Raw genomic sequence first — 12,537 nt, 5'->3', positions numbered from 1 at the left:
AAAACAAAAAGGAAGTCATGGGGAATTTTAATTTTCGTCTGTGTATTTTTTTATTTTTCAATTTTTTTAAAGACCTCACTTTACTGTCTATAAAATAGCTTTGTATTTATTGGAATAGACTAGCTAGATGATGTTCCTGTAACAAATAGACCCTGGAATCTAACTGGTTTAGCACAACGAGGAGTTTTGCTCACTCAATGTCTCATAGTACACTGTTTATACACCATTGAACATTTATTTTAATCCACCATTCTCAACTTAATTGCACCAAACAAATCATGATCCAGTCCTCTGAAAACCTTTAGAGAAATACTAATCAGAATTGGGAGAGGGCATCTTTAAGACATGTGGGTAAAGGAGGGAAATTATGACTGAGGGTATTAACATTTCATAATTTACAAGTTACTGGTTTCTTCCAATAAAATTGCCAAAGAGATAACAATAAAAATTGAGTTGGATGACAAGATAATTTAGCATCATGCCACACAGACTATTACAGCAACCGGTGATTACATTTTCTGAACCAAATATTAACGTGTAAGTTATGACTGCAGGATTATGTATGGAGACAACAGAATGCAGTATTTGAAATGGAAATGTATGGTTGCCGTATCCAAAGTGATCATCAAGAATTTATGAATCCAGCTCTAGCCATTCTACTATCATTATACTAATAAATGTTCTTACCTTCACCTATGATAAACAGCTCCTCTGTCTTCTGTCTTTCAGTGCTCAGATCATAAAATATCAGCTGTTTGTGTTTCTTCAATTTGCAAAACACAAGAGCGGAACGCTAAGATAAGGGGAGAACTGTGGGGGTCTCCACTCCTCCCCACCGCTCTTCTGGCTGATACCATCCTCCATCACTTCTAGAGATACGGTTAATTTTTCACAAGCAAAGTCCCTGCTCCAACCACAGGCATCAAAGGGCTGTCACTTCCCACTTTGGTATCCAACTGACCCATCTTACCCAGGATCTAAAGAATTCTTGTTTTTCTCTCTCTCATTCACTTTATTGGGGGGGGGATTGCATAAAAATTCCTAGTTATTTCTATAACTTTAGCTAACTTAATACTCAATAGTTGTAGGCAGAGAAAGTGAGAGGGAGGGGGGGAAAGTGACTGAAAAGTAGAAATTTTAATCCTGTGCAGCACGGCTCAGCTGGTTGAGCATCATCCCACAAAGCCAAAGGTCTCTGGTTTGATTCCCAGTCAGGGCGCATGACTGGTTGCAGGTTTGGTCCCTGATCGGAGCATATGCAAGAAGCAATGGATTAATGTTTCTCTCCCTCTTTTTCTCCTTCCCTTCCACTCCTTCTAAAGACAAATAAATAAAATCTTTTAAAAAAATAAGAAGAAGGAATTTTATAGGCTGGATGTTTGACCGAACAGGAATATTTAAGTTTACTAGCTTCAAACTTATCATTTTACACATGAGAAATCAAGATACCTGAAGTTACCCAAAATCCAATTCTAATGCCCCATCTGCAAATACACAGGCTGTGCAAGCAGATACTTGATCTTCTTCACCACTGTGTCCTTGCCTAGGACATTGTTCAATGAGTGAATTGATGTGCAGCGAACAAATGCCATCCCAGAAGTGGAGACAATGTGTCCAAAGTCCTGACTCCAGATGGAGGTAGGATGGATGGGGCTGTTCCCTGCAGTGACCAGGTCTCTGGTGGGACCCAGAATCTCGAGCTCAAATCAATGCTCAGTGGGGTCAGGTAGGAGCCAGAAAACAGGACCAGAACTGGCCACAGAGACCAGGAAAATGAAGACAGGAAGAGCACAGTGTCACAAGCACAAGGACATACCACTGGCATCAGGGGGTCCTCCCAAGAGGCAACTGCATGGGAAAACAGAAAAGGAGGCCCTCAGGTCAAGCACAATCAGAAAAGAAGGCGGACCTCAGCCTGGGTAAGGGAGGAGAACATAGTCCTAGACAAACCAAGGTAGAGCTGTCAACAAGACATAGTAGGTGCTCAATAAATACCATGTGAATGAACAAATGATTACTGGTTGGCAGTTGAATGGAAGTTCAAGGCTTCCCCCATGACCTGTAGGCCATTCCCCCATCTACCCATCCCTATGCCTCCCCTAAAATAAAGCCCTATGGCAGCAGTACAAAAATAGGGGCACTCCAGCAGAGCCGAAAGCCCCACCCAACCTGGGAAGGTCTACCCCCATACGCAGTCCCCCAGGGCAGCTGGGAGAGGACAGAGTCCTAAAGCACTCTGGCAATACTTTATACCCCCAACTGTGACATTGGGAATTTTGGAGGACAAAGAAAGGACTGGCATGTTACACCTTAATGAAGGTCTTTAAGGCCATGAGACTTTATGCTAGTAACACTGAGATGTTCTCTGAGGAGACTCTGGCTTAAAAACTGGAGAGAGAAAAAAAAATACTGTAATGGAATTTAAAGACCAGGCAGTCAGAAGTCCTAAGCTCCATAGACAATTTTCTAAGCTAACTAGATCTCCTGGCCCCAGTTTCTTTAGTTATAAAATGAGTGAGATATTAGTCGAAGATCCCTAATCTACTTTGGTTTTAATCATATTTCAGTTCCTAACTAAGGCCTAAAATGAGGCATCTCTGAGTCTATAATCACTATGAATTTCATGCCAAATAGCTGGCCAAGGCTCCTCCATCCCCTTCTTTGGAAAAAATGAGCCCCCTTTAGCACTGAAACAAAGGTCTACCTCAGTGAACAGCCGGAGGCAACAGAGCTCTCCTTTGCTGTTACAAGAAGCAAGCATCTCCAGCCACGATCTGCTTCTTAATTTCCATTCCAGTCGCCACCTACCACACTGGGCTACCGAAGTCATTTTATGTCCTCTGAATCTCACAACAATATGTACCGTACCTTGCCATGTAAAACACGCACCCACATTTTTGTACACATTATACATGGGACTATCATACCCATTATTATACCCATGGTTGGTGTGTACTCATTATACCCATGTATAATGTACACCCTTATTTTTCCCTCAAAAAATTTGGGCAAAAAATGTGTACATTATACACTGCAAAAATACAGTATTTTTCTACTGACACTATAGTGCCTGTCAGACATCCTTATTAAATAGCAGATTCCTCCTATTGGAAAGTTAACTCTCTGAGCTCAGGACGTATTCCATTCCTCTGAGCATCTCTCAGAGCACCTGACAGGCTACCTTGCACTTGGCAGGGCCTGTAAATATCTGTCCCTATACATGGTGCAGGGGTCTCTCTCCCACAAGTTTAACGAGGTTAGAATCTCCTTGTGCACAAATAAGGACTCATTCTTCCACTATAGATCCCCTTACATATACCAAATCATTAGACTAATATAATGTTATATGTCAATTATAATTCAATAAAAAGAGCCCCTAACTATTTCATATCACTGTACATCTTTTGAAAGTAGATAAAGGGGTAAATCAAACCAGGACGTGGCAACTTGAGTCTGTTAAGAGTCAAATACTAAATATCTTAGGCTTTGTGGGCCACAGAGACTCTGTTGTAACTATTTAACTCCATGATGTACTTGCATTTCAATAAAACTTTATTTATGAGAAGAGGCCATGGGCCATATTGACCTGTGCACTATAGTTTTCCAATCCCTGGATTAAATCTTGGAACACGAAAACAAGCATAAGAACAACTTATTATCATTTTGCCAGTCTCAGTGAGAAACATTTGATCCTATATGGACTCTTAACAAGTGTGTTAAGAAAACAGATAACAACAATATGATAATAACAATAAAAAAACTAAAGCAACATCTTCATTCATTGATTATGTCTAGACACTAGCCAATCATTTAACTGTATTTAATACGATGTACATACGACTGACTGTGGATTTAAACACATAACCACAAACAATCTGTTGATATGTTTAAAAATCATAAATTCTGTCACAATAACATTCAGACTAAAACTCTAGCCATTTCTAAAACCCATCCACAGAACAAACCCCCTTTAGCCTGTTCCAGAAAGGTTTTTCTCTGCATAATAAACTCTAGGGGGAGCCGAGAGAAAGGGGTGGGCAATTAATTATGAACATCTGTGGGTGGCAAACTCCGGTCCCTCCCAAAACATAATCAATACAAAAATAAGACAAAAATCAGATCTCACAATCTCCGCAAAGGCATAAATAGGGGTCCTGATTCACACACTTTGGTCTATAAAGAGGGGCAAAAAGAAAGGCCTAATATTTATGGACTACATTTTTTTTTGCTTTGGCTACAACTTAGAACAAAAACTAGGCAGTTCCTCTTCACTCACCAGTCATCTGAGGATGAGGATGCTGGCTCTGTGCACCTGTCCTGGTTCCTGCAGCTTCTGCAAAAGAGATTCATCCACCCCAGACTCATCCTTCCAAACAGCTGCTAGCACTCACGGACTCACACGCACACACTACCCTCCTGGAAGCCTGGGACTCTGTACGCAGTGCAGTTGCCTCAACTCCTCCCCACGTGGTCCCTAAATAATAAACCAAGTTAAGCTTGAGCGGTCTGACCCCGGAGAGGAGAAAGAAAAAGATCGGGTGCCTCCGCCAAAAGATAACAAAGGTTGCAAACCGATCCCAGGGAGCTTGGAGTCAGTTTAAATGGCACCAGGATACTCGCAGATCCAGACACACTCTGGCGCTAGACACTGGCCCGGAAAGTGGATTAGCTGGACAGATGGCATCAGACTTGGAGCCGGGATCCCTGGGAGAGTCTGCCAGCTACTGTTGGAGCGCCCACCAGGGTATGCAGGAAGCCTGTAAGAATTCCAAGGCCTTTCAGGACCCAGCTGCCCTGTCCCCAAGCAGTCTGCCTATGAGCACACGCGCACACACACACATATTGAGGGGAAGGTTTACTCACTGACAAAGGCTACAGAGGGGCAGAGGAGGGTCAAAAACACCTAAAGAGAAATGGGGAGTCAAGTCTGAGCCCGTTTGTAGCCAAAGGAGAGGCTGATAGAATGTTTCACAGATTCACTTTGCATTCTCTGTGACTCGCAGTCCACCTTCCTCTCTGTTCGGTTCACAGTCCTTGGTGGACAGAGGACACGGACTGAGCAATTCAGTTCCTGAACTAAAACAACACAGACATCAGCACTGTTATAACAGCTCTGGGAGGAAGTTCCACCAGCTCCCACAGAGCAGCCCCAAATGAATGGCAGGGAAATGAGGAAATGGCATCAGGGCCACCAGTCCCACTGAGATGGGGCAATCAGTGATTCTGCTCCAGTATTCTTATTTAAAGGGGAAGGAAGAAGAGAAGTGGTTTCCAAAAAGGGAACCTAAGTTGCAAATTGTCAATGAGAAGCAAGAAAACAACAGCAGCAAAACAACAACAAAACAAACTACCTAATCCAGAGTCCAAGAAGGCAGAAAGAGTGTGTGAGGGAAGCAAGGAGACATACCTGGCCAAGGATAGGGGGGCATGGGCCACCTCAGGGCACTCCCATGTCTGTCCTCCCACAGCTACTGCACTCCTGCCTGGTGGAGAGGGTGGGGGTGCGCTTGGTCCCCCAGCAGCCCCTACCCAGGCCTTACATCTGCCCCTCCTGTGACTGGGGAATATAACACAACTGATATCCTCTGCAAGGAGATCACCACCTCTGTGCCCTGCACTGCGCATTTCCAAGTGGGCTTTTCAAAGGTAGCAGACACGGGTGAGAAGGGCAGAATCGAAGTCAGCGGGCAACCAGCCCAGGATTTCCCCCTGGGACGTCTGGAGTCATTCACTGGCTGATATGCAGCAAGGACTGTCTGTCTGTTGGACCCTTTTCACCTGGAGCTGTCCCCGGGTGACCTCCGCCCCCTCTCCGTCTCACCTCGGGGCACCTGCCTCAAATAACGTCCCTGGTGTTGTCATTCACCTCATGGATAATTGATAGCATGTCAAGCTGATGCTAAGAAAAGAACAAGGTGGTGAGTGTGTGCCTGCTATAAATAGACTCACGACATGACCAGCATTTGCCAACTTTTGAGCAAAGAAAAGGCAGAGGCAGACACAGCAGCTTCCCTGGCTTCTCAGCAGCAGTCACGGCCCTGTCCAGTGGCTCCGATCCGCAGCAGAGGGCTGGGAAGATGAGGCTTCTCCCCGTTTGGGAGCCAAAGTAAAAATATCGCATGTGCAGGAACTTGTAGGGTTGTTAAGCTTAACAGCTTTCAAACATTTGCCTTCTTCCTTCCATTGTTGTCCTTTTCTGTTTCATGTGTTAAGCTCTGTATGTCTGCATTTTGCTCTCGTGGGCAATTCTGGTTCTAAGCTTTTGTAGACACGCACTCACCCAAGCAAACAAAAATGTTGCTGGCACCTAGGTGGGCTATAAATGCAGTGCATGTCAGACCCTTGCAGATACCAAGAGGAAAAAAGTTTTTTTCAAGGCCTGTGGCCTCATGAGGCATTAATCAAAAAGCCTGTAGTTACAAGCAGCAAAAACCGAATCAAAAGAGAAAGAAGCACAAATGGAAAAAGTACACGGATGCAAGGCCTTTCTCAACACCTCCCACTAAGTGTTTGCCACCAAACAAGGGAGCCAGCCCAGAGCAAAATTTAGATGAAAGCTGTTGCCTTCCCACCAGTATGGCCACAAGCTGGGTTGCCTTTAATTGGGGTGGGGGAGGGGCAGGGGTGTGGGTCAGAGAACAGAGGCAAGTCAGCAAAGTTTTTCATGCTTCAAATTCACTTCTGCGTCTAAATGGGGATCTTCGACTCGGTTAGTCACATATGGAACAAACTGGAAACAAGCTGAACGGAATGCTCCTAATTCTTTGGGGGCATTGAACTGCCAAATAAACAAGCCCAGTCTAGAAAGTTCTGTAATTGCCCATTCCCCAAAGTGACCTCCACTTGCCCAATCCTCTACCCACAAGGAGGCTGTGAAAGCTGTGCAGGCCTGGGCAAGGTCCCCCTCATCTGTGGCCACTTCAGCTGTGTCGCAGAGAGGACTTGTTACCGAAAAACAAGAGGTCCGAGGGAGGGGCAATACAATATTTGGCCCACTTAGGGATGCCCAAAACTGCTATACAACAGGGGCCCCTCCCGAAAACAAAATACTAAAATCTACTGGGCCCTTCTGTCCGCCGCCAATTGGAAAGGCATCTCTTAATGCCAGAGATTTGTGAAAAGGAAACAAAATGTTTATTTAATGCTATTCAGGCCTAATGCCACCACTAAAATATCAAAGTCCTTTAGGGTATACACCTACACCCACACAGCGCTCCCCTTCTCCCACTGTCCCAACTCTGGGTACCGTAAATCAGGAAAAGAGCACACGTCTGTTTTTCAGGCCGCTGGTGCCATCAGCTGTGTCACTGTGCAGGATCTCGAGTTAATCCAAAGTACTGTGGTACCCTCTCATGGTCCACTGGCAAGAGTCCTTTGTACCCAGTTCCAGTCAAAGTCTCTGTTGCTTTTCAGGCCCCGCGGTCAAAGGGGGCACCCTAAAGCCGCGTGGGCCTCTTCTACCAAAGCTGCAGGAGTCCGCACTCCACCAAAAGCATGTGGCTGTCTTCTTCACCTGGCTGCAGGGATCTCCATTCTGGCCAAGCTGCGTGGTTTTTCCCTTTCACCTGGGAAAGAGGGGGTCCGCACCCTGCCAAAACCACGTGGCTCCCTCTTTCACCTCACCAACAGGGGGGTCCTCACTCTGCTGAAACTGCGTGGCTCTCTCTCATCTGGCCAAGCGGGGGCCCTTCATGTCTCGGAGCCAGTCCTTTCCAAGCTCTCACACAGGCCTTCTCACTCAGGAGTCCCTCGTTACCCTCCTGAGTCCAAACCCTTCTCACTCAGGAGCGCAGCTCCTAGTTCCATCCTGAGTCCGTCAGTTCCACTACCTTCTCATTCAGGAGCGCAGACCCTAGTTACCTTCTCCTGAGTCCCCCTAGTTCCATCCTGAGTCCCCAAGCCCTTCTCACTCAGGAGTGCAGCCCCTAGTTACATTCTGAGTCCAAGCCCTTCTCCCTCAGGAGAGTAGCCCCCAGTTCCCATCTTGAGTCCCTGCCACAATTTTCTCCCTTCTGCCTGGCTCCAAACTTGGCCACTGCTATTTAACATATCTATGAAACCAGTTAAAGGTTATAGATATGTTAAATAATCATTCCAGAGGTTAGCTGCAAAACTGTTGCTATGCAAAACAGCTCTCAATGGCCTGGCTCCATTTCATCCCTTCCCCCCGGGGCGGGGGGGGGGGGGGCGGTGAGGACATCTTATATGTCTCTCCAATATTTCTATACACTTTGAATTCTGGACACCTTTCTAAATCTTTTTTTGGGGGGCCCCCCTGGCTGCACCCTGTATCAGACTGAGCAAGGAAGAGGGTGAGGAGAAGCTCTCGAGAGAGGCACAGCCAACTATGACCACTGTAAGGAGTCATTACATTTCAGGATCATGGGAACTGACTCCATAAACTCTAAGCATTGGTGTCTACAAGCAAAGCAGCCAACTAGAAACACTGGAGCCCTGGCTGGTGTGGCTCAGTGGATTGAGTGCCGGCCTGCAAACCAAGGGGTAGCCAGTTCAATTCCCAGTCAGGGCACATGCCTGAGTTGCAGGTCAGATCCCCATTAGGGGGCGCACGAGAAGCAACCACACATTGATGTTTCTCTCCTTCTCTTCCTCCCTCCCTTCCCCTCTTTCTAAAAATAAATAAATCTGGCCCTGGCTGGTGTAGCTCAGTGGATTGAGTGTGGGCCTGCGAACCACACAATCGCAGTTCGATTCCCAGTCAGGGCACATGCCTGGGTTGCAGGCCAGTTCCCAGCAGGGGACTCATGAAAGGCAACCATACATTGATATTTCTCTCCTTTCCTTCCCTTCCTCTCTAAAAATAAATAAATAAATAAAATGTAAAAAAAATAATAAAATAAAATAAATAAATCTTACAAAAGAAAAGAAAACACTGGAAATTTAAAGGAAGAGGCTTGGGTCCAAGGTCCAGTTCCTAAATGGGGGACTGAGAAAGCCTCTCAGTGTTGCAAAAGGAGGTCAATCGTGGAAGATTCTTAGGACACATGTGTTTGGAGCCAGACATTCACCAAGCACCTCAGTTACACTAATTAAGTTCTTCCTCAACAATCCCTGACAGAGAAGAACTGTAGCCTAGCAGGCAGCCGCACCACCGGCACACATGCATCCCCAATAAACCTGTTTCCTGCTGAAGCCTTACTATCCAAGCAGACGGATCTCTCCCCTGGTTCCAAGGGAGCATCTCATCAATAATCCAGACCGGAGATCAGATGCTGAGACGTGCTGCGCCCTCGAAGGCAAGCACAACCCTGGGGCCTCCTGGTTACCCTGCGTGGAGCTCACGCCTAGGGAAGGATGGAGACGTACCCTTGGCGGCGCAGTTCTTCTCTGACTCATTTGTAAGCTACACTAATAATCCCATGATGCAAACACAGGGGGGGAAAATCTCTAAGGAACCGTCAGGACGGTTATTTTTGCAAGACATAAGGGAATGATTATAATGATTTATTAAAATCTTACAATGTGAGAAAGTAAGATTGGCAAACAAAATCCAATTAAGGAATTCACCAAGTAGAAAGGAACCGCGCTCCTCCAGCCTGGGGCTGACAAAGAAGCCATTCAGTGAAGGGCTTTATGTGCTAAACTTAACTGGATAAACCTAGTTATTTTCCATGCCGTGCTGTTCTTAACAGAGCTATTTAACTTCAATCATCTCTAGGATCTAAAAGGCTAAGTATTTAGACTCGCAGAGCTTTTTTTATTATTTAAATTCCAATTTTAACATGAACTTGCCTCTGAGACTGCATTGAATGGATGTAAGAGTTTCTTAATACAGTGTTCCTAGGGCTCAGTCCTCATCATTCCTACCTTCCCTTGCCTCCCCTCACCTTCTCTTCCCTTTCCTAATACCTAACCCCCTTCGGTTTTCCCTCCTCTTGGCCTGTTACATTTATTTACCTTCTCTGTCTCTCAACCATGCCAGCTCCACATATCTTGGATGTGTTTCTCCAAATGTAAAACTGTTTATTTGGGTTTTTTAAAAATATTTCCCTTTTGTATGTGTTTCTTCTCTGGAGTTTAGCAATGAACATTCTCCCGTATCTCAAAAGCAAAGGAAGCAAAGGTGCCTTCTGACTCTTCAAACCTCTCTCCTGGGGCCCACACTCAGTTCTGCTCCGCACTCCTGAATGCTGTGTTCACCTTCATCTGCGGCCCTCAGGTCTCCCCTTCCCATTCCAGGGAAACCGCTCACCAAATCCACCAGTTCTGTCCCGTGAAGGCCAAGGTTCCGGTGATGTTTCTACAGCCACCTGCACAGGTAACCACGTCCTTCTCTTTACCACACTTTCTTCCTTTGACTTCCTGAGTAATTCCTTCTCCTCTCCATCCCAGGCCTCCCTTCTTCCTTCAGTAACTGCTGGTGTCTCTGGGTTTTGGTGCTCCCCTCTTCACAAGATCTCCCTAGAAGTCACCCAGTTTCACGCTACTTGCTCTCCTCAGTGGCAAGAAGTCCCAGCATCGCATCTCTGCCTGAGACCGCTCCCCCGACCGGCCAGAAGTGCACAGTTTACATTCAAAATGCCCAAAGCTGTACCTATGATCTGCCCCTACACACCTGTCCCCCCACCCCTACCTCCCATAAGAACAAACCATTCAAGCCGGGACCTGGAAATATACCACTCTTCATTCCCCTTACAGCCAGTCACTAAATCCACCCTCCTCCCCCACCCTCTGCTGCTACCTCGCCAGTTCAGGACATCCGCCTTCCCACCTGGGTCTTCCTGCTTCCGGTGCTGCAAGACATGTTGCTTCTGCCTCAAGGTGCATTAGTGGCCCCCCATCAACTACAAAGTCAATCTAAGCCCCCCGATATGTGCCTATCCCACAAGTCCCTTTCTACTCTGGGATAGTCCCTAGCTATCCCAAGTCATCCGTAGTCTCCCAAGTGCATGAAGCTATGCCACCCTTTCCTGACTATTCTTTTTCTTTGCAGGGAGGGGGAGGGGATGCACTCATCCCCTGTCTGTTTTGATTGGGTAATTCTTTAAGATATATTTCAACTGTCATCAGCTCTGGTCTGAGAAGCCTCCTGTTTTGGCCTGAACATTTGTGCCCTAACCCCCAGCGTGACTGTATTTGGAGGTAGTACCTTTAAGAAAGTCATTAAGGTTAAATGAGGTCATCAGGGTGGGGCCTTGAACCAATAGGATCAGTGTCTTTATAATAAGGGATACTCTAGCGTGTTCCCCCTCCTCCTCCCTTCCCCCCACCAGTCTGTATGTATTTACTGAGAAAAGGCCATGTGAGGGCACAGCAGACCGTGGCTGTCTATGGGGCAGGAAGAGAACCCTTCTCAGAAACCGAAACCTACTATAACCATAATCTTAGCCTTTCAACTGCTAGAACTGTGAGAAAACAGTTCCTGCTGTTTAAGCCACTGCATCTGTGCTAATTAGCTACAGCAGCCCGAGCCGACTCATGCACCTCCCTAGGTCCCCCTCCTCCCACCCTAGAGAGACTCCATCAGCCTTTCCTACAGCTTGTACCACTGTTCATCTGTACAGCACCCGCCATCCTGTAATACGACCTTGTGTCTTTATATCTTTCCCAGCTACTAGCTGTAAACTCCTCAACAGCAGAAAACCGGTCTTCCCAGGTTTATGCCCTTTTCCTCGGTCTAGCACAGGATCCACCAAGAGTTAAGTGTTTAATAAATGTTTGTGAGATGAATGAATGAACTAGTAAATGAAATGAGTGAAACTGAACTTGTTTCATCTGAGTTTGCAGGTGGGTGTCCAGGTGTGTAGGGGTGTGTGAGGAGGGGGCTTGTTATGTGCTCATATGGCCATGCAATGACACAGGCCAGGGGTGTCCAGCCTTCTGGCACCTCTGGGCCACACTGGAAGAAGAGCTGTCTTGGGCCACACATTAAATACATTGCAACACACAATCACAAAAACATCTCATACTGTTTTAAGTAAATTTACAATTTTGTGTTGGGCCACATTCATAGCCATCCTAGGTCACATGCAGCCCACAGGCTGTGGGTTGGACACCCCTGGTTTGTTTGCAAAGGGTCACAGTGCAAGTAAATCAATGTGTTTCATACCTTATTGCAGAGCCATTCCTCCATTTCCTCCCCAAATCCTCCCAAATTTTCCTAGTGCAACTCCCACACAAAAGGGATCACCTTGTATCATGTTATACCTCTGTCTCGTCTCCCTTTGTTCTCCCTCCATCTGAGGCATCTCCCCAGTCACCTCCCACAGCACACGATTCTATTTCCCTTGGCTGGTACTGACAACCGGAAACCAGATTGGAGTCACTGGTTTGGACAGCTCTCTAAACCAATGACATCTCAGCATACAGCCTATTCCCCAGGGCATTGGGAATTCTGCCACTGCTGGACAGAGCCACATGTTTATGAGTTATAATGTAGCTGAGAAGAACAAGATGACTATATCCACCTGGTAGAATTTGGTTTAAAAAAAACTTTAGGTTCATAGAAAAACTGGAGAATCATGCTTACTTTTTCCAGCTCTGAGGCAAATCTTTGCACCCTGGGGAAATCAGTCC

General features: G+C 46.2%; 1 protein-coding gene across 1 annotated transcript in view; it reads right to left on the bottom strand.

Moving 5' to 3' along the window:
• DGKI (diacylglycerol kinase iota) overlaps positions 1-4,490 on the bottom strand; it is a 309,526-nt gene extending 305,036 nt beyond the window's left edge. The window contains exon 1 of the mRNA XM_053657112.1: positions 4,277-4,490. Within this exon, the coding sequence (XP_053513087.1) occupies positions 4,277-4,365 (89 nt within the window). The 5' untranslated portion in view covers positions 4,366-4,490. The remainder of the gene's footprint in view (positions 1-4,276) is intronic.
• Positions 4,491-12,537: the final 8,047 nt, after the last annotated feature.

This window comes from Artibeus jamaicensis, unplaced genomic scaffold (genome assembly GCF_021234435.1).
Source record: "Artibeus jamaicensis isolate MK-2021 breed Jamaican fruit bat unplaced genomic scaffold, CSHL_Jam_final scaffold_3307, whole genome shotgun sequence".
Taxonomy (NCBI): Eukaryota; Metazoa; Chordata; class Mammalia; order Chiroptera; family Phyllostomidae; genus Artibeus; species Artibeus jamaicensis.
This window is presented reverse-complemented; position numbering and strand designations above follow the sequence as displayed.